The sequence below is a fragment of the Mesoplodon densirostris genome, chromosome 7 (assembly GCF_025265405.1).
Source record: "Mesoplodon densirostris isolate mMesDen1 chromosome 7, mMesDen1 primary haplotype, whole genome shotgun sequence".
NCBI classification, from domain to species: Eukaryota; Metazoa; Chordata; class Mammalia; order Artiodactyla; family Ziphiidae; genus Mesoplodon; species Mesoplodon densirostris.
In genome coordinates, this window is record NC_082667.1 from 76,490,454 (window position 1) to 76,514,219 (window position 23,766).

At 36.0% G+C, this 23,766-nt stretch overlaps 1 protein-coding gene across 3 annotated transcripts in view; it reads left to right on the plus strand.

The window, feature by feature from the left end:
* The window catches only part of NELL1 (neural EGFL like 1), a 911,833-nt gene extending 888,224 nt beyond the window's left edge, over positions 1 to 23,609 (plus strand). For all 3 annotated transcript variants that reach the window (XM_060103268.1, XM_060103269.1, XM_060103270.1), the window contains 3 exons: positions 19,096 to 19,272; positions 21,555 to 21,779; positions 23,559 to 23,609. In XM_060103268.1, coding sequence (XP_059959251.1) covers positions 19,096 to 19,272; positions 21,555 to 21,779; positions 23,559 to 23,609 — 453 coding nt within the window. The remainder of the gene's footprint in view (positions 1 to 19,095; positions 19,273 to 21,554; positions 21,780 to 23,558) is intronic.
* The last annotated feature ends 157 nt before the right edge of the window (positions 23,610 to 23,766 follow it).

The window sequence follows — 23,766 nt, forward strand, 5'->3', positions numbered from 1 at the left end:
AGGCTCCAGATGCGCAGGCTCAGCGGCCATGGCCCACGGGCCCAGCCACTCCGCGGCATGTGGGATCTTCCCGGACCGGGGCACGAACCCGTGTCCCCTGCATCGGCAGGTGGACTCTCAACCACTGCGCCACCAGGGAAACCCTGTCCCTGGTATTTAAAATTCAGGAGCAATTTAAATATTACAATACTTACTGCTTATAGCTGAAATTTCATTATAAAATTGCATAAAAGCATTTAGGTTCTATGACAAAAGGGTGTGAAAATACATCTTTGTCATTTAAGTTGGCATTGTTCTGACCACCCAAGCTAGGATAGAGGTCAAGCTCTAGGAATAAACCCACAAATCTGTGGCAAGTAGTATTACTCACCATTAGTGGGCTCCATTCTCTTGCCAAATTTGAATTCTAGTGTGGTTGTGCTCTGTGAGCTGATGTTTTATAATGACATTCTCATTGAATTAAATAAGGCCACCTGTGACATGTTTATTATTGAAAATTATTTTCTTGACAGTTAATAAAGATTAGAGCAGAAATAGAGACAGAAAAACAACAGAAAATATAAACCAAATTAAGAGTCAGTTCATTGCAAGGAGGGGTCAAACTCTTACCTAGAATAACCAAGGGAAAAAAGAGAAAGGACTCCAATCAACCAAAGTATAAATGGAAAAGGAAACATTACAACTGATACCACCGAAATTCAAAGGATCATAAGAGGCTACTCTGAACAACTTTACTTCAGCAAACTGGAAAACTTAGAAGAAATGGAAAGACTTTTAAAAACATAACTTACTAACACTGATTCAAGACTGAATAAACAGATTACTGATTCAGTAATGAGACTGATTCAGTAATGAAAAATTCTCACAACAAAGAAGGCTTCACTGGTGAACTTTAAAGAATTGAGGAGGAGATCAAGATGGGAAAGGATGAGGAGCTGACCTCCCCCAGTGAACACATCCAAAATACATATGTACGTGGAGCAGTTCTCACTGAAAACAAACGAGACCGGCAGAAAGACTTTTCTACAACCAAGGCTGTAAACGATCCACATGGAATCAGGAAGGGAGGCGAAGCCATCAGCTCAGGACCTGTGCGCCTAAGAGGGGACAGAGAAGAGGAGGGAGATATCACAGGTTCAGAGAGCATCTCTGGTGAATAAGGGGTTTGAACCACATATGGGGCAGCCTTCCCTGGGGTCTAAAACTGGGAAGACAAGTCCCCTTAGCTGGTTTGAACACCAGTGGGACTTAAAACCCAAGATTCAACTTGTGAAGAGCATGCACACAATTGATTACTCCCAGGAAGGAAGGAAGCAGACTGAAACTTCGTGGGGCTCTGGCCAGCCTCCTACTACCACCCCAGCAATGCCTCAACACACTGAGCACCCAAGCAGGCCCCTATAGCCCTGGATAAGCTCCCCACTATTGCAAAGGCTGCTGTTGCCAAGGAGGGTGGGCACTTGGCTCGAACTTAGCACTTCATCTGAGTGGGGCAAGTGTGTCCATTGCTGGTACGATTGGGAGCTGTGTGAAACTCTGACTGGGGCACCTGGACCATCACAGCACATACCCTGGCCTGCACCAGATACCTGCTCCAGCCCTTCTTTCTCCAGCACTGTTCCCCTCTAGGGCCAAGGTGCTATTGCTGGGAGAGGGGAGGGCACACACTTGGGACAGAATCACCTCAGACCTGACTCTCAAGGCTTCTGCTACAGCACCTTGGGACTGAACCTCATCCCTGTAGGAGGGTGACAACCACTGAACATGGGAGAAGCTCCAGCTCACACCTAGCTCTGGCTCTAGACATTCCAGTTCCTGCCCCATCTCCCACCAAGGTGATAGCTTCCAACACACCCTGGGGGAAGATGTGACCTGTACTCACCTCAGATCCAGCTTTCCCACCAAAGCCACTTCACAAATGCAGACTGCATAGGAATGCTCCAATAGAAGGACATTCTTGCACGACTGGGATAGGTAACTGTTTCACCTACTTTCATAGAGACAGAAAGTTAAGCAAAATGAGAAGACAAAATGAGAAAGAACAAGAAAAAATAAATAATGTAAAAATCATTATTGTAAAAAATAATTTACCAGTTAAAGATTTCAAAGAATCAGTAATAAGAATGCTAACTGAACTTGGAAAAAAATAAATGAACACGGTGAAAATTTTAACAAGGAACTAGGAATATATAAAAAAGAACCCATCAGAGTTGAAGAATAACTGAATTAGAAGCACACTACAAGGAATTACCAGCAGACTAGGCGATAGAGAACTCACAAGTGATCTGGAAGATAAAATAATGGAAATCTCCCAATTAGAAGAGCAAAAAGAAAAACACATTTTAAAGTATGAGGACATTTTAAGGGACCCTCAGAGACAATATTAAGCCTGCTAACATTTGCATTATAAGGGTCTCAGAAGGAGAAGAGAGAAAGAGAGAGAAAGGGGTCAAAAATGTATCTGATGAACTTATGGCTGAAAACTTCCCAATCCTGAAGAAGAAAACAGATACCCAGGTACAGGAAGCACAGAGAGTCCTAAACAAGATGAACTCAAAGAGACAAATCAGAATTAAAATTGCAAAATTTAAAGATAAAGAGAAAATTCTGAAGGCCATTAGCTGATTTTTCTGTAGAAACTTTGCAGGCCAGAAGGGAGTGGCATGATATACTTAAAGTGCTGAAAGGGAAAGCCTTGCAACTTAGGATACTCTACCCAGCAAGATTATTTCTCTTTCAATTTGAAATGTTAAAGAACTTGTCAGACAAGCAAAAACTAAAAGAACATCAACACTAAGTCTACTCTAAAAGAAGTGTTAAAGGGTCTCCTCTAAGTAGAAAAGAAAAGGCTAAAATAAAAAGAATTTACAGGAAAGGAAAAATCTGATTAGTAAAGAATATATAGTAAAGACTGAGGATGAACTGCTTAAATAAGCTAGTATGAAGAATAAAACAAAAGTTATAAAATCAATCGTAACTACAACAAAAAAGGGATAAATAGGAAGATATAAAACATGACATCAAAACCCACAAAATGTGGGAGAGGGGATTAAAATATGTAGATCTTTTAGAAAGTGTTTAAACTTAAATGACTATTACTTTAAAACAAGTATTTACAGGTCAACATACATGAAACTTGATGGTAACCACAAATCCAAAACTTACAATCAATATACAATAACTAGAGAGCAAGGAACACAAACATACCACTGAAGAAAATCATCAAACCACAAGGGGAGACTAAAAGAAGATGAAAAGAATAGAGAAGAACTACAAAAACCAACTAGAAAACAAGTAACAAAATGGAATACGTACATACCCCTCAATATTCACTTTAAATGTCAATTGACTAAATGCTCCAGTGAAGGATATAGGGTGTCTAATATGATAAAAAAGAACAAGACCAATCTAAATGCCCCTTACAAGACACTCACCTCAGAGCTAAAGATGCATAAAGACTAAAAGTGAGGGGATGTAAAAGACATTTCATACAAATGAAAATGACAAGAAAGCTGGGGTAGCAATAATCAGATTAAACAAAGTAGATTTTAAAACAAAGGCTATAACAAAAGACAAAGAAGAGAATTATACAGTGATAAAGATATCAATAAAAGAAGAGGATGTAACACTCATTAACACATATGCACCTAATATATGGGTACCTAAATATATAAAGGAAATATTAACATACATAAAGGTAGAAATTGACAATAATAGAATAGTTGGGAACTTTAACACCCCACTTACATCAATGGACAGGTCATCCATTCAGAAAATCAATAAGGAAACCACTGTCTTAAATGACACATTAGACCAGTTGGACTGAATATATATCTACAAGATATTCCTACCCAAAATATTAGAATACACATTCTATACAAGTGCATATGGACCATTCTCCAGGATAGATCACATGCTAAGCCAAAAACCTGGTCTCAACAAATTTAACAGGATAGAAATTATATCAAGCATTTTTTCTGACCACAATGGTATAAAACTGGAAATCAATTATCTAATCAACATGCTACTAAAAAAATTTAAAAGGGTCAATGAAGAACCCAAAGGAGAGATCAGAAAATACCTGGAGACAAATGAAAATGGAAACACAACTTTTCAAAATCTATGAAATCCAACAAAAGGAGTTCTAACAGGGAAGTTTATAGCAATACAGGCCTACCTCAAGAAATAAGAAAAAGTCTCAAACAACCTAACGTAACACCTAAAGGAATTAGAAGAAGAACACATAAATCCCAAAGTCAGCAGAAAACATGAAATAATATCAAGAGGAAATAGAAACCAGAAGAAAATAGAAAAGATTAAACAAACAGCTGGATTTTTAAAAGATAAAATTGAAAATTCTTTAGCCAGACTCATCAAGAAAAATGATAGGACCCAAGTAAACAAAATAAGAAATGAATGAGGAGAAATTAACAATGAATATTACAGAGATACAAAAAAATCATAAGTGAATACTATGAACAGTTATATGCCATCAAATCTGAACACCCAGAAGAAATGGAAAATTTTCTGAAACATACAACCTGCCAAGACTGGATCACGAAGAAATAGGCAATCTGCATAGAATGAGTACTAGTAGTGAAATTGAATTAATAATAATAATAAAAACCTCCCAGCAAACAGAAGTCCAGGACTGGATGGCTTCACAGGGGAATTCTCCCAAAAATATAAAGAGATAATACCTATCTTTCTCAAACTATTCCAAAAATCGAATTCACAAATTCATTCTACAGGTCAGCATTACCCTGATACCAAAACCGTACAGACACTACAAAAAAAGAAAATTACAGACCAATATCTCTGATAAAATAGATGCAAAAATTCAACAATATATTAGCAAACCAAATTTAACAATATATAAAAAGGATCCACACCATGGGATTTATTTCAGGGATGCAACAATGGTCCATTATTTGCAAAATGAATGTGATACACTTCATTAACAAAAGAAATGATAAAACATTTTTTTTATCACATGATCATCTCAGTAGACATATAAAAAGCATTTGACAAAATTCAACATCCATTCATGATAAAAACTCTCATCAATGTTGGTAAACAGGAAACATAGCTTACAAAAATAAGGATCATTTATGACAAACCCACAGTTAACATCATACTCAATGGTGAAGAGTTTAAAGCTTTTCCTCTGAAATCAGAAACAAGATAAGGATGCCCACATTCACCATTTCTATTTAACATAGTAATGGAAGTCCTAGACACAGCAATCAGATAAGGAAATGAAATAAAAGACATCCAAATTGGAAAGGAAGAAGAAGTAAAACTGCCACTATCTGCAGATGAAGTGATACTACATTAAAAACTCCTAAAGTCTCAGCCAAAAAAATTATTTAAACGAATAAATGAATTCAGTATATGTGCAGGATACAAAATTAACATACAGAAATCTGTTGCTTTGTATATACTAAGAATGAATTAATAGAGAGATCAAGAAAGCAATCCTGTTTAAAGTCATGTCAAAAAGAATAAACTACCTAAAAATAAACTTAACCAAGAGGTGAAAGACCAATACTCTGAAAACTATGAGACATTGATAAAGGAATTGAAGATGATACAGAAAAATGGAAAGATATCTCTTGTTCTTGGATTGAAAGAATTAACAATTTATTGACCAGAGATGTGTCAATAAGTTTTTTAGAGGGTGATACAATTCACATCACTGTGCAAAGTTGTTAGAGCTTAAAATTGACCAAGGGTTCATTATACAACTTATGGTTGTCATTATCATTCATATTTTGCTTCATTAGGTTTTTGTTCCAACCTACCTTGTGTATATTATAAACGCCACTTTATTACCATAAAATTTTCAAAAATGACACATCACGAAACTTTGAAGAAGAACTTTTCAGTAAATTTTATGCAGATACTTTCTCTGATTATCTGAGTGACATAAATACTAGTGTCACAGAAGATGATAGTTCTTCAGGATATAGTTCTGATTCAGACAGTGTGAATATTAGACCAACAAAAAGATGAAAAAACCTCAGTGATTGATTCTGATATGGAAAGTGAAAATGAAACTCACGGTTCTGGAGAATGCTCCTTTGCTTCTAGAGTGGATTGAAGACAACGTTTCATGAAAATTAGAAGACTTTACAGGTATGTCAGGTGTAACTATTGAATGTAATAACCCACAAAGTGTTAGTGAAATAACAGAATTAATTTTTGGTAACAACTTTTTCGAGTTGGTAGCTTCTCAAACAAACTTGTATCACCAACAGAATGAAAAATCATATAAAAAGTATGATAAGGCTTTAAAATGGACTGATGTAACCAATAGTGACATGAAGAGGTTACTTAGATTAATAATTTTGATGGGACAGATAAGAAAGTCACACTGGAAAGAATATTGGTCAACTGATCCTTACTGAAATACCTATCTTACCAAAGATTATTATGAGAATTAGGTTTGAACAAATAATGACATTTCTTCACTTTAATGATAACTCAGAAACTCCACTTCCTGCAGACAGAATTTCAAAAGTTAAACCTCTTTTGGATTATTTTCTACCAAAATTTCAGTTAATCTATATACTCAAACAAGAACCATCACTTGAGGAGGCAATGATAAAGTGGAGAGGACGACTCAGATTCAAAACCTATAATCCCGGAAGACTTACAAAATATGGAATTTTGGTCAGGATGGTTAGTGAAAGTGAAACTGGATACATATGCAACCTTGAAATTTATACAGGTGAAGGAAAGAAACTGCAAGAAACAATATTATCAGTCCTACAACCTTATCTGGGTTCATGGCACCATATTTACCAAGACAATTATTACAACAGTGTGTCCACATCTGAAATATTGTTGAAAAACAAAACCAGAGTTTGTGGGGCTATAAGAGAGAATCAGGGTCTACCAAACCAATTAAAGGAGAAACCTGAAAATCTACAGTGAGGAGAAATGACATTCTTACAGAAGGGAGAAGTGATTCTTCTTATATGGAAAGACAAGGGGCTAGTCTGCATAGTGACAACTATTCATGACACCTCCACAACATCTACAGGAAAGGAAGACAGGAGGACTGGCTATCACATAACTAAGTCCACTTGTATATTAGAGTATAATATTAGAGTATAATATTAGAGTATAATAAATATATGAAAGGAGTTGATTGATCTGATCAATATCTGGCAAAGTTCAATATCCTCCCAAAAACTCAAAAATGGTAGTAGAAAGTGGGTTTCTGAATAATTGCAGTTTATTCTATGCATTTAAAATTTATTGTAGCCTTAATGCACAGAATAAAATAACTTACAAGCAATTTTTGTTAGCAGTAGCTAGAGTATGGGTAACTGACCATTCTGGTGAATGTAGTGGTGGCCCTGCACCTGGTCCTTCTTGTGGAGTTTATAAAAGAGCCCCCCACAAAGATCCACCTTGTCAACTATCAGGTAAAATAAAAGAACATATTCTAGAGGAAATAATACCCACAGGACTAAAAAAAAAAAAAAAATGCTTCCAGAAAGTGTAGACTCTGCTTTTCCAGGGGAAAGCGCAGTGAAACATGGTATATTTGCAATAGATGCTCTGTTCCCCTGCAGAGAGGTACCTGCTATATACTGCCTATAGCACTCTAACAAAATATTACAATGGTTTAGTAAGACATGTACAAAGTTTCAAATAAATACAGTAAGTGCAAAAAAAAGTTTTTGATATTTGCTCAAATGCTGTTTGATTTTGAGGTGTTTCAATATTCACTTATATCACAAATTGCCAGCCACAGGTGTTAGTTTCTGCAAAAATCTCCCAGGCAATAATGTGTTAATATTGTTAAGATGTCCATATTACTCAAAGCAATGTACAGCTTTAATGCAATCTCTATAAAAATACTCCATGATATATAATCCTAACATTGATTTGGAACCACAAAACACCCTGAATAGTCAAGGCACTCTTGAGAAAAAAGAACAGAACTTTGAGAAAAAAGAACAGAATTGCAGGTATCATGCTCCCTGGCTATAGACTATACTGTGAAGCTACAGTATTCAAAAGAGTATAGTACTGGCACAAAAACAGACATATAGATCAATGGACCAGAATAGAGAGCCCAGAAATAAATTCACACACTTATGATTAATTAACCTACAACAAAAGAGGGAAGAATATACAATGGGGAGAAGACAGTCACTTCAAGAAGTGGTGCTGAGAAGACTGGACAGCTACATGAAAATAATGAACATTTCTTTACACCACATAGAAAAACAAACACAAAATAGATTAAAGATCTAAATGTAAGACATGAAACCACATAACTCCTAGAGGAAAACATAGGCAGAAAACTCTTTGACATAAAGTGTAGCAATATTATTTTGCATATCTCAACTCAGGAAAAGGAAACAAAAGCAAAAAAAACCCAACCAAACAACAACCAAAAAAACCAACAAACAAATGGTACCTAATTAAACTTAAAATCTTTTGTACAGCAAAGAAAACCATCAACAACAAAAAAAGATTGCCTACAGAATGGGATATGTATTTGCAAATTATATACCTGATGATGGGTTAATATTCAAAAAATATAAACTGCTCATACAACTCAATATCAGTAAAACAAACAACCCAATTAAAAAAACATCAGAGGACCTGAATAGATATTTTTTCAAAGAAGACATACAGATGGCCAACAGGAACATGAAAAGATACTCAATATCTCTAATCAGAGAAGTGCAAATCAAAACCACAAGAAGATATTACCTCACACCTGTCAGAATGGCTATCATCAGATAGACCACAAATAACATGTTTGTGAGGATGTGGAGGAAAGGGAAAACCTAGTACACTATTGGTGGGAATGTAAATTGGTGCAGCCACTGTGGAAAACTGTGTGGAGGGTCCTCAAAAAACTAAAAATATAACTACCATATGACCAACAATTCCACTCCTGGGTATATATCTAAAGAAAATGAAAACACTAATTTAAAAAGATACATTCACCCCAATGTTCACAGCAGCATTACTTACACTAGCCAAGACATGGAAGCAACCTAAGTTTCCATCAACAAATGTATGGATAAAGAAAATGTGGTATATACAGACACACAATACATATACACACAAGCACACATACGATGGAATATTGCTCAGCCATAAAAAAGAATTAAATTTTGCCATTTGTAACAACATGGATGGACCTAGAGGGCATTATGCTTAGTGCAATAAGTCAGAGAAAGATGGTATGTTATAACACATGTGGAATCTAAAAAATAAAACAAATGAATGAATATAACAACAACAACAACAAAAAGACTCAGATATAAACAACAAACCAGTGGTTACCAGTAGGAAGAAGGAAGAAGGAAGAGGGTAGGGGCAAGATAGGGGTAAGGGGTTAAGAGTTAAAAGCTACTATTTGTAAAATAAATAAGATACAAGGATATATTGTACAACAAAGAGAATATAGCCAGTATTTTATAATGTCTTTCATGGAGTATAATCTATAAAAATATTGAATCTATTGTACACCTGAAATTAATAAAATGTAAATCAACTATGATGCAATTAAAATAGAGAAAGAATGAAGGAAGGAAGGAATGAAATAAGGAAAGAATAATTAACACCCACCCTTCTCAAACTCTTCCCAAAAAAATTGAAGAAGAGGGAACACTCCCTAAACCTTTTTAAAAGGCCAGCATTTTCCTTTTAACAAAACCAGGACAGGACCCTAGTAGAAAGAAAACTATAGGCCAATATCCCTGATGTGTATATAGGCAAAAATTCTCAAAATACTAGCAAACCAAATTTGGCAGCACATTAAAGGAATCATTCACCATAACCATGTGGGATTATCCCTTGGATACAAGGATGGTTCAACATAGGCAAATCAATCAATGTGATACATCACGTTTATATAATTAAAGACCCATATGAACATCTCAACAGAAGCAGAAAAACATTTGACAAAATTCAACATCTCTTCTTCATAATAAAAACTCTTAGCAAATTAGGCATGGAAGGAACATGCCTCAACATAATAAAGGCCATATATGACATAAGCCCCCAGCTAACATCATACTCGATATTAAAATGTTGAAAGCTTTTCCTCTAAGATCAGCAACAAGACAAGGGTGCTCACTCTCACCCTTCCTATCAACATGGTGCTAGAAGTCCTAGCTAGAGAAGGGTAAAAGAAGGCTAAAAAAGCAATAATAGGTATCAGAACTGGAAAGGGAGAAGTACAATTGTCTCTATTTGCAGATGACATGATTTTGTATAGAGAAAATCCTAAGATTCAAACAAAATCTATGAGATCTAATAAAAAAATTCAGTAAATTTGCAAGATACAAAATTAACATACAAAAATCAGTCATGTTTCTATATACTAACAATGAATTTTCTGAAAAAGAAAGAAATTGATCCCATTTACAATAGCATCAAAAACAATAAAATACTTAGGAATAAATTTACCTAAGGAGGTGAAAGATCGCTACTCTGTGAAATCTACATGACACTGATGAAAGAAATTCATGAATATTCATGAATTGGAAGAATTAATATTTTTAAAATGTCAATACTACCAAAAGACATCTGTAGATTTAATGCAATCCCTATCAAGATTTCAATGGCAGTTTTTACAGAAGTGGAAAAAATACTCCTAAAATTTATATAGAGCCTCAGAAGATCCAAATAACAAAGAAATACTGAGAAAGAAGAGCAAAGCAGTTGGCATCACACTTTCTCATTTCAAGCTATACTATTAAGCTATCATCATCAAAAGAGTATTACACGAGCATAAAAACAGACAAATGAACCACTGGAACAGGATCAAGAACTCAGAAATAAAACCAAGCACATATGGTCAACTAACACTTGACAAGGGAGCCAAGAATACTCAATGGAGGAAAAAAACATCTCCTCAATAAATGCTGCAGGGATAATTGAATATTCATATGTAAAAATAAAACTGCACCACTATTTTACACCATTCACAAAAATTCAAAATGGATTAAAGATTTAAATGTAAGACCTTAAACCATGAAACACTTAGAAGAAAAAATAGGAATAAATCTCCTTGTCATGGTAATGATTTTTGTATATGACACCTAAAGCACAAGCAACCAAATTTTAAAAATAAACAGTTTGGATTACATCAAGCTAAAAACTTCTGGACAGCATAAGGAACCATCCTCAAAATGAAAATACAACCTGTGGAATGGGAAAAAAATTGCAAACCATCTATCTGACAAGGGGTTAAGATATATAAAGAACTCATACAACTCAATAGCATAAAAACAAATAACACAATTAAATATGCATTAAGGACCTGCATAGACATTTCTCAGAAGAAGATATATGAAAAGCCAACAGGTACATCAAAAGATGCTCAGCATCACTAGTCATTAAGAAAATGCACATTGAAACCACAAAGAGGTATCACCTCATGCCTGTTCAAATGGCCATCATCAAAAAGACAAGAGATAACAAATACTGGCTTGAATGTGGAGGAAAGGGAACACTTGTGCACCGTTAGTGGAATTGAAAATTCGTATGACCACTGTGGAAAAGAGTATGGAGCATCCTAAAAAAAACTTAATAAAATTACCCCATGATCCAGCAGTTTTACTACTGGGAATATATCCAAAGGAAATGAAAACACTAACCCAAAATGATATCTGCACCCACATGTTCATAGCAGCATTATTTACAATAGCTAAGACACAGAAACAACCTAAGTGTTCATAGATGGATGAGTTGATGAAAAAGTCGTGGTATATATTTACAATATAATATTATTCAGCCAGAAAAAAAATGAGGAAATCCTACCATTGGCAACAACATGGATGGACCTTAATGGCATTATGGTAAGTAAAATAAATCAGACAGAGAAAGATAAATACTGTATGATTTCAGTTAGAGGTGGGATCAAAAAAGCCCAACAAACACACAAACAAGCAAAAACGTAGAAAAAGAGATCAGACTTGTAGAAGTAGAGGGTGGGTGGGGGATTGAAAGAAGGTGGTCAAAAGGTACAAACTTCTGTAAGACAAGTAAGTGCTAGGGGTGTAATGTACAGCATGACAACTAGAGCTAACACTGCTGTCTAATATATAGGGAAGTTATTAAGAGAGTAAATCCTAATAGTTAACATCAAAAGAGAACTTTTTCACCTCTTTTTGTTTTTACTTTTTTTTTCTTATCTATATAAGGAAATGGATGTTAGCTGAAGCAATTGTGGTAATCCTTTCACAATATATGCAAGTCAAACACCAGTCTGCTGCAACTCCTTAAACTTATACAATGATGTATGACAATTATTTCCCAGTAAAAGTGGAAAATAATTTTTTTGACAGTTAACCTGTAATTCAAAAGCCAGTGTGAACATGGCTATTGTTCTGAAGCCTGTTAAAGTCTAAGAGGGGCCTATTTGGCATTCTCACATAATTGATGAGATGTGAAATCATTTTGAACTAACCCTGGAGGCTATTTACTTATTCTTATTCATTCTTCTGAACAGCACACACAGAGAAACTTGACATTCTGATTGGGTCTCATTGCCTGTTGAACAGTACCTGCTTCCAGAAGAATCTATCCCTGTGTTTGATGTTGTTCATGAATAGCCATGTGGGTTCCTAAGACCTGGTCCTTCTATACTTGGGGAGAGTAATATTGTGGTCAGCTGAGTTGACCAAATGTTTTCATGTCATAGCTATCATTTTTCTTAGCTTCTGTTAAATCCATAGGGGAGTCATTTGGGGTATGGTTATATAAACCAAATATATTAGTGAGTTAAAATCATGGTATATGAGCTATAAGCTGAAGGTCTATTGTTGAAAAATTCCTAGGACCTGGATACTCCTTTGTCCAGACTAGCTGAATTCCCTGACACAGTTCATCTGCTTAACTAGAGTCTCTTGCTTGCTCTCTCTATAAATATGTGCAAACATACGTGTGTTTGTATATATATATGTATATATGCATATGTATGTATGTGTATGCATGCATATACATATAATCTTTCATCCCCTAATATTTTGAACACTGATTTCTTGTCATTTCTCCTAGTAATAGAGCTGATGCACACCATTTAAGGTAAAGCATTTTTTAACCTGTTACTTCATTACATATGTAGCCAGCATGTCTCCATAAAGAATGTAAAGCATTTAAAGATTTCCACTTTAGCTGGCAGTAAACATATCTCAGCAAGCCCTGTCCTATTCAACATTGTTATCCATGAAGTAGATGAAGACCCTAAGGGCAGGCCCATCAAGTTTGCAGATGTCACTAAACTGAAGGAGGACAAACTAAGATGAATGACAGACACAGCACTTAGAAAACATTGTGATAGGCCAGGGAAATGAAATGGATCTAACAAGATGAAATACAATATGGATAAACATCAAGTTTTACACTTCCAAACAACTAACCACAGGAGACACAATAGGGCTTAATGAGGTTTTAGTCTTCATTAACCTCATAGAGGTCAACACTGTGACATAACCAAAGTAAGTAAGGAAGTAAATATTGAAATCAGGCTACATTTATAAAAGTACAGTACTTAAAATAAGGTGACCATGAGTCTCACTTCATTTTGTGTTGGTCAGACCATTACTGAGGAATTATATTCAGCTCTCTAATTCAGCTACCTCATTTGAGAAATGGAGATAAAAATTTCTATTCCACTGAATAATCAGTATTAAATGTGACAATGCATATAAAAGAGTTGGCAAAATGTATGACATGAAATAAATGTTAAATTGATGGTAGATGATGACAACAATTATTAGAAATACTCAAAACTGTTGAAGAAGGTGGCAGTAAATGAAGGGATGGAAAAAGGTATTCCATGCAAATGGAAATCAAAAGAAAGCTGGAGTAGCAATACTCATATCAGACAAAATAGACTGTAAAATAAGGACTGTTACAAGAGACAAAGAAGGATACTACATAACGACCAAGCGATCAATCCAAGAAGAAGATAAAACAATTGTGAATATATGTGCACCCAACATAGGAGCACCTCAATATATATAAGGCAAATGTTTACAGACATAAATGGATAATTGACAGTAACACAATAATAGTGAGGGACTTTAACATCCCACTTGCATCAATGGACAGGTCATCCAGACAGAAAATCAATAAGGGAACACAGGCCTTAAATGACACATTAGACTAGATGGACTTAATTTATAGAACATTCCACCTGAAAGCAGCAGGATACACTTTCTTCTCAAGTGCACATGGAACGTTCTCCAGGATAGATCACATCTTAGGCCACAAATCAAGCCTCGGTAAAATTTAAGAAAATTGACATCATATCAAGCATCTTTTCTGACCACAATGCTATGAGATTAGAAATCAAATACAGGAAAAATACTGTAAAAAGCACAAACACACGGAGGCTAAAAAATACATTACGAAGCAACCAATGGATCACTGAAGAAATCAAAGAGGAAATCAAAAAATACCTAGAGAAAAATGACAATGAAAACACAACCATCCAAAACCTATAGGATGCAGCAAAAACAGATTTAAGAGGGAAGTTTATAGCAACACAATCTTATCTCAGGAAACAGAAAAATCTCAAACAACCTAACCTTACACCTAAAGCAAGTACAGAAAGAAGAACAAACGAAAGTGAAAGTTAGTAGAAGCAAAGAAATCATAAGATCAGAGCAGAAATTAATGAAATAGAGGTGAAGAAAACATTGGAAAAGATCAATGAAACTAAAAGCTGGCTCTTTGAAAAGATAAACAAAATTGATAAACCTTTAGCCAGACTCATCAAGAAAAAGAGGGAAAGGGTTCAAATCAATAGAATTAGAAATGAAAAAGGAGAAGTTAAAACTGACATCACAGAAATACAAATGATCATAAGAGAATTCACAAGCAACTATATGCCAATAAATGGACAACCTGGAAGAAATGGATGAATTCTTAGAAAGGTACAATCTCCCAAGTGTGCACTGGGAAGAGACAGAAAATATGAACAGACCAACCACAAGCACTGAACTTGAAACTGTGATTAAAGAATTCCCAACAAACAAAAGTCTAGGACCAGATGTATTCACAGACAAATTCTATCAAACATTTAGGGAAGAATTAACACCTGTCCTTCTGAAACTCTACCATAAATTTGCAGAGGGAGAAACAGCCCCAAGCTCATTCTATGACGCCACTATCACTCTGATACAAAATCCAGACAAAGATACCACAAAAAGGAAAATTACAGGCCAATATCACTGATGTACATAAATGCAAAAATACTCAACAAAGTACTAGCCAGCCGAATCCAACAATACATTAAAAGGGTCATACACTATGATCAAGTGGTATTTATCCCAGGGATGCAAGGATTCTTCAATATCTAAAAATCAATCAGCATGATACACCACATCAACAAACTGAAGAATAAAAACCATATGATCATCTCAATAGATGCAGAAAACTCTTTTGACAAAATTTAATAATATTTATGATAAAAAAAAAATAACTCCCCAGAAAGTGGTCATAGAGGGAACTTTCCTCAACATAATAAAGACCATATATGACAAACCCACAGCTGACATCATTCTCAATGGTGAAAAGCAGAAAGCATTTCCTCTAAGATCAGGAACAAGACAAGGATGTCTACTCTCACCACTTTTATTCAGCATAGTTTTGGAAGTCCTAGCCATGCAATTAGAGATGAAAAAGAAAGAGAAAAATACAAAATGGAAATGATGTAAAACTGTCATTGTTTGCAGATGACATCATACTATACATAGAAAATTCTAAAGACACTACTAGAGCTCATCAATGAATTTGGTAAAGTTGCAGAATAGAAAATTAATACACAGAAATCTCTTGTATTTCTATACACTAACAACAGAAATTCAGAAAGACAAATTAAGGAAACAATTCCATTTAGAACTGCATCTAAAATTATTAACTACCTAGGAATAAACCGACCTAAGGAGGCAAAAGGCTTGTACTCTGAAAACTGTAAGATGCTGATGAAAGAAATAGAAAGTGACACAAACAGATGAAAAGATATACCATGTTCTTGGATTGGAAGAATCAATATTGTGAAAATGACTGTACTACCCAAGGTGATCTACGGATTCAATGCAATCCCTATCAAATTACCAATGGCATTTTTCACAGAACTAGAACAAAAACTTTTAAAATTTGTATGAAGACACAAAAAGACCCTGAATAGCCAAAGCAATCCTAAGAAAAACAGAGCTGGAGGAAATCAGGCTCCCTGACTTCAGACTATACTACAAAGCTACAGTAATCAAAACAGTATGGTACAAAAAGAGAAATATAGATTAATGAAACAGTATAGGAAGCCCAGAAATAAACCCATGCACCTATGGTCAGTTAATCTACAATAAAGAAGGCAAGAATATACAATGGAGAAAAGATAGTCCCTTCAATAAGTGGTGCTGGTAAAACTGGACAGCTACATGTAAAAGAATGAAATTAGAACATTCACTCATACCTTTCACAAAAATAAACTCAAAATGGATTAAAGACCTAAGTGTAAAGCTGGACACTATAAAACTCTTAGAGGAAAACATAGGCAGAATACTCTGTGACATAAATTGCAACAATATCTTTTAGGATCTACCTCCTAGAGTAATGAAAATAAAAACAAAAATAAACAAATGGAACCTAGTTAAACTTAAAAGCTTTTGCACAGCAAAGGACACCATAAACAAGATGAAAAGACAACCCACAGAATGGGAGAAATTATTTGCAAACAAGGTGACTGACAAGGGATTTATCTCCAAAATATACAAAGAGCTCATGCAGCTCTATGTGAAAAACAAATAAACAAACAACAACCCAATCAAGAAATGGGCAAAAGATCTAAATGGACATTTCTCCAAAGAAGACATACAGATGGCCAAAAAGCCATGAAAAGATGCTCAACATCACTAATTATCAGAGAAATGCAAATCAAATCCACAGTGAGATATCACCACACACTTGTCAGAATGGCTATCATCAAAAAGTCTACAAACAATAAATGCTAGAGAGTGTGTGGAGAAAGGGGAATCCTCCTACACTGTTGGTGGGAATGTAACTTGGTACAACCACCATGGAGAACACTATGAAGGTTCCTTACAAAACTAAAAATGGAACTACCATACGATCCAGCAATCCCACTGCTGGGCATATATCTGGAGAAAACCATACTTCAAAAAGATACATGCACCCCAATATTCATCGCAGCACTATTTACAATAGCCAAGACATGGAAGCAACCTAAATGTCCATCAGTGGAAGAATGGATAAAGATGTGGTACATATATACAATGCGATATTACTCAGCCATAAAAAACTAATGAAATAATGCCATTTGCAGCAACACAGATGGACCTAGAAATTATCATATGAAGTGAAGTGAGACAGAGAAAGATATTATATGATATCACTTATGTATGGAATCTAAAAAATGATAAAATGAACTTGTTTACAAAACAGAAATAGACCCACAGACATAGAAAACCAATTTATGGTTACAAAAGGGGAAATGCGGGGATGAAGTAGGAGTTAGGGATTAAAATATACACATTACTATATATAAAATAGATAACCAACAAGGACCTATTGTATAGCACAGGGAACTATACTCAATATCTTGTAATAACCTATAATGGAAGAAAATGTAATAAAAAGAAAGAAAATATATATCTACATGTATGTATAACAATCACTTAGCTGTACAGCTAAAACAACACAACTTTGTAAATCAAGTATATTTCAATAAAAATTTTAAAAAATAAAATATTTAAAAATAAAACCAAAAATTTTAAAAAGAAAGTGGCAACAACAACAGTGAAAAGATTCAAAACTATGTGGAGTGGTCAAAAAATTAGAGATGTTTAATCTAGAGATGAGATGATTCAGAGGAGACATAAGAGCTCTCTTCTAAGAACGAAGGTAAAAATGTGATAGAAGGGATGGGGAGTTCTATGATTACCAAGGGTGTAAACAAGGATCAATGAAGATGGGCAAGAAAAAGTACAATTTTTAACATTCAGAAAGGTACAGAGTTGCATAATTAGAATACCTTCCATGGTGGTGAGTTCTTCAAGACCAGAGAGCTTTAAGCACAGGCTTGATGACTTTTGAATATGGTTGCTCTAGACTAATCAAGTATAGGTCAGAAAGTTTGGTTATGTGTCCTCTAACGTGTATTCTGGCCCTGAGATTCTCTGTTTTTTTAAATATTCTGCAAAGCAGTTATAACCATAAAAGGTGGCCACGTGTCTCACCTTAAATTTTTAGCTCTTCATTGTCTGAGATGAGAAGTTACTGCGAGCAACAGACATATAAATGAGAAACACTGCAAAACGTTCTGTCTTAACGTTTGAGTGCTGTTGACCTTCAATCCCTTCTGAGTGTTCAGGGCCATTATTCCAGAAATTGTACTCTGCCTATAATTTGGGGAGCTGTCTCAAGGTGGGAAGTGACACCTTATTGTAGCTCTTTATAATAAACAACCTAAAAGCTATCTTGTAGAAGAAAAATTATTTTGAAACCAGAATATCTGGTGGCGGTGCTTAGAGAATTGCTACCTCTGTGTTACTAGATAAGTCTTTTAGTCTCTCTGGGCCTCAGTTAATTCTTCTGTAAAAAGGGTATAGTCAGACTTCCTCCCAGAGTTGAGCCAGAGATAAAATTAGATGAATGCATTTGAATGTATTAGGTTGTTCATTGTGAACTGGGAAAAGTACAGCAGAATGATTTTCCACTCTACTGAATGCTTGATTATTTATGCGTTTTTAGCTGCTTAGTTACAATGTTACTTAGAAATATGATTTGTAAGAAACATTTAGAAGAAAAGTTTGAAAGAACATATTGACTTCCATCTGCAACTTAGAAATGTCTCCATGTTTACTTGGGCTGCCCTGCAAGCAAGGTCAGGGAAAGGCAGGGTGTGTATATGTGAGTATACATGTATGCATCTGTTTTGAGCAAACTGGGAGGTCGCCAGGGGAGCACTCTGACTAGAAATCTTTCCTATGTGCTCTGTAACATGTTTATAAGATTTGGTTTCCATAGTGCAGCTTATTGTTTCCCTAATGATGAAACCTCCTTAATCTCATTTCTAAACAGGATGGGAAGATATTCTGCCGGCGGACAGCTTGTGATTGCCAGAATCCAAGCGTTGACCTTTTCTGTTGCCCAGAGTGTGACACCAGGGTCACAAGTCAATGTTTAGATCAAAATGGACACAAGCTCTATCGTAGTGGAGACAACTGGACTCACAGTTGCCAGCAGTGCCGGTGTCTGGTATGTTGGCTTCCTTTAGAGTGTGTTATCCTATATATTCTGGAGGGGTTTACAAGCTCAGTTGTCTGTGGGATTTAGTTTCCTGCGACTTGTGATCCTGTGCAGGGAGTTGTGGGTCCTGTGGCTAATTACGGGGCATATGTTCTTCCAGAAGACATTAGTATTCTACTATTTAAAACACCATGTAAGACAGAAAGGACATTTATAGCACAGATTTGGTCCAAGTTAGTTTACACTTGCTACTTTTTAGCCACTCCAGATCAAGAAAATTCCCCACATGATAGAAAGCTTTCAAAGCCTTGATGGGAACTTGTAGTTCTTACAGAGCCAGATCTTTCATTTCTTGGGATATTACCATTAAAGGTTTCAATATCAGAGATAGCAGAACATAGTAGAAATATCAGGGATCGATATTGATTCTAGGTCATAGAGATAGTCCTGGTTCTCCCACATGCAAGATGTGTGTAATTAACTTGGGCAAGTCCTAACATTTTACTTGATCATTCTTTCCTTCAGTGTACACAAGTAGATGGGCACCTATTTTGCAGGGCTGTTGTGAAGATCAGTTATGTGAGAGGCAAGTGTAGTACTTGACACATAGAAGGCACTTAGTGCACAATAGTTGCTATTGTTCATATTTCCTAGATTGAAAAATTTGTTTTACAGTTCTAAACCTTAATGTAGAAAAATGAAGGTTATTTTGTATCTTAATACGGGGATACTAATGATATAATCAGGTTAGAGAAAGTCCAGAGAAAAACCTTAATTTCTGGACCTGGTTCTTTCTGTTTCAAACTATATAACACAAACAAAGATTTCTAATGTTGCAAAGACTGTTAAGACACATTATCATAGTGAATATGATGTTCCATCTCTGAGGTAATTATAGCCAGTGGAGCTAAGTCATAACTAAGTCAACTTGTAATGGAAACTGTTAGCTGTGTTCCATAATTTAACATTTGCTAAAATTAATGATTCAGTCTATGGATACTGTATAAAAACAGGCATTCAGACAAACTGTGCTGTAAATTTCTATTGGATTTTCTAAAGTCACCTGGCAAATGTGCAGATAATCTTAATAGAAACAAATCCTTCTTAAGCACTCCTAATACCGAGGAGTATGACTCAGGTATATTCAAATCATAGCCATTCTTACATCTCCCATTCAAGAACAGGCAAACCCAACACAACTATAGAATTAGGTTCCACGTCAGCCTGGAAAATTACATTTCTCTTTGAAGAAGCCAATCATCAGACACTCAGAAAAATTGGTATTAATTTTTGACATGATATTTTCATAGAATTTCAAAAGAGTATCCTCTCTCATCCCCAGACCCTAAGGTTATTATTTCCTGGGAGAACTGAAGCTGCTGAATATAACTTAACGACTTGAGAATAAAGTGGGTTATATTTAATAAATATCAATAGTTTGCATGTGCCAGACTCTGGATGATATAACAATGAGCATGACAGACATGGTCTATCATGAAGCTGACCAAAGGCCATAGTCTTGTGAAGCTGACTGAATAATTAGGCATGCATTTGCATAAATTATAATGAGTGTCATGATAACGGAAGAGGCTACATAGGTAGTAGTCTCTACTATGTGCAGCTCAGTGGAGCCACAGTGGCCACATCCTGGAATACTTGGAGGCTCTGTCTGAACTGTAACACCTTACTACACCTTAGTGATGTGTCACTAGCCAGACATTACATTCAAAACCATTATGAAATTTTTCTGATATTGCCCAACCTCAATTTTAAATCCAATATAAGCAACTCAGTGCATGTTGTTATTGAAATAGTACAGTGGTTTAAGTTCCTCTTTGACCTTAAGAGAAATAGATTTCTCTTTACACACTAGCTCAGTACCTTATCATCTATTTGTTCATTTGCTTAGCATTTATTGGCCAGAACTGTGCCAAGCATCAGGGAGATAAAGGAACAAGCCCAAAGCCTGAAAGCTCAAAACGTAATCTGGAATTATATTGATAATTATGATGTCTCATGATAAAAATAATTATGGGTTGCCATTGGCACGCAGAGATGGGACCGAACTCTTTCCGTGGCAACAGTATAGACAGTCAGCAAAAGCACTCTGGAGGGGGTGATGTCTGTATTTGTTCTTCAAGGAGGAAACACATCATACCCATAATGATGCTAAAGTAGCAACAGTCAGTGAGGACAGTGATGGAGATTCCTGAGAATTTCCCCCTCTGGGACTTTGGCAACAGGATTGTGCATAAGGTCAATGATGAAGTATTTTGGCTTTCTCTCCACAGGAAGGAGAGGTAGATTGCTGGCCGCTCACTTGCCCCAATTTTAGCTGTGAGTACACAACCATCTTGGAAGGGGAATGTTGTCCCCGCTGTGTCAGTGACCCCTGCCTGGCTGATAACATCGCCTATGACATCAGAAAAACTTGCCTGGACAGCTATGGCCTTTCTAGGCTTAGCGGCTCAGTGTGGACAATGACTGGATCTCCCTGCACAACCTGCAAATGCAAGGTAATTGGGTGTCCTGAGGATAACCAGGCCTTGAACAATTGCCAGAGAACACCTGCAGGAGGTCCACTCCTGATGTTTCTGAATGCACAGGTTCCAAGGGGCATGGTGGAAACACAGGCAGGCATTTGCTTCTCACCAGAGGTTAATCTGTCTGAATGGATTGTACCTGTACCGTGTATTAAGGCAAATTCCAAATGATGACCATGGAATAAAATAGGCCTCTCTTTTGCCTTTTAAAATACAGGATTTAAACAATTGCACTAGGCCCAATTATGGCTGATTTAAGCTATTTTGACCTGCATATTAAAAAGTTAAAAAAAAAAAAAGTCTTTTTTCATCCTGGAAATTTTTATAAGCTCTTTCATGAAACTGCCAATGTTAGAAGAAAGTGTTCTATAAATCTATGAAGTTTTTTGCTTTGTTTAATTATCACAGTACCTAATGCAGGGACCTGAAGCTCTTGCTGCACGATTTAATTAATTGTGATTATTTGCCTATCTTTTTGGAGGAGTTACCATGAGGCATCCTCATATGTCATTAAAATTAACAACTGACCCCTTCCTACCTTCAAAGCTTATGAAGAGCTATGACTGTAGTCAACTTGAAGCAAGGGTTAGGCAGGGTCAAATTTCTGCTGAAACATCTGCTTAATATTCCCATGATTAAACATGTTAAAAATATTAGTCCCTGGGCTTCCCTGGTGGCGCAGTCGTTGAGAGTCCGCCTGCCGATTCAGGGGACACGGGTTCGTGCCCCGGTCCAGGAAGATCCCACATGCTGCGGAGCGGCTGGGCCCGTGAGCCATGGCCGCTGAGCCTGCGCGTCCGGAGCCTGTGCTCGGCAATGGGAGAGGCCATAACAGTGAGAGGCCCGCATACCACACACACACACAAAATATATATATGTGTATATATATATAATATATATATATACACATATATATATATATTAGTCCATTCAATTCTATCAAATCCTGGCTCAGCTTCAGGCATCAGTGGAAGGATCCCAACTTGTCTTTTTATGCTGTTAAACGTGGATTCTTTTCTCTTTCCTGAAAAGTACCATCTTAAAATGCAGCCCCAATACAAAAAGGACATCAAGCTTCATATAGCAAGAGTCATGGTCCCATTGTACCTTCAGCCCCATCAAACACAATGACCAGGAGATGTGGAGACCTATGTTATTTAGTAGTATTTCTCTGAGATTAGGTTTGAGATTCATTTAGGAGGATTATAAAGGTATATTTACATTAATACATGTAATTGATTTTTCATGAATTCCCAAAAATTGATATGTACCATCCCCTTCACAGTCACCATGAGATAGTCTATATTTACCCCTAACATGCCCACCTTTCTGTAAGCCATTTTGGAGTTATTTTCAGGCTCTTTTGGTACTTTTGACTAGTATTATTAATGGCAATTTATCTTTCAGGGGGTTATTTTTGGCAAGAATCTCATTTAGAGTAAGTCCAATGAATAAGTTGGGTAAACAAACAACATGGAAATACACAGGACTCTCAAACAAACATGGTCTGAGCTCAGACAGGGGTGTATGAAGTTGCACTGCCAGCAGTAGCCAACAAGAGGGACCCTGAAGGGTCTCATAAATCTTTCCTTTCTTTCAACTCCTACTCTGGCATTTTTCTAGTAATTTTTTTTATAACATTCATGGAGTTGGTCTCAACACGTAGATGGTCATTTTGAATATAAAGGTGGACACTACACATTGATTTATATTCTATGTCTCATTGGCTAATGCTTGTGTCTTGATGCACAGAATGGAAGTGTCTGCTGTTCTGTGGATTTGGAGTGTCTTCATAATAATTGAAGTATTTAAAATGGACTCATCATCGCAGGAGAAAAATGGACAAAATAACCATCCAACATGATGAAGAACAGGAGTTGGTGTTTTTATTTTTTTTGTTTTTAACCACAGACAATTACCAAAGTTTCCTCTGAAGGAAGGTGTTTGGGGGTTGCCTTTT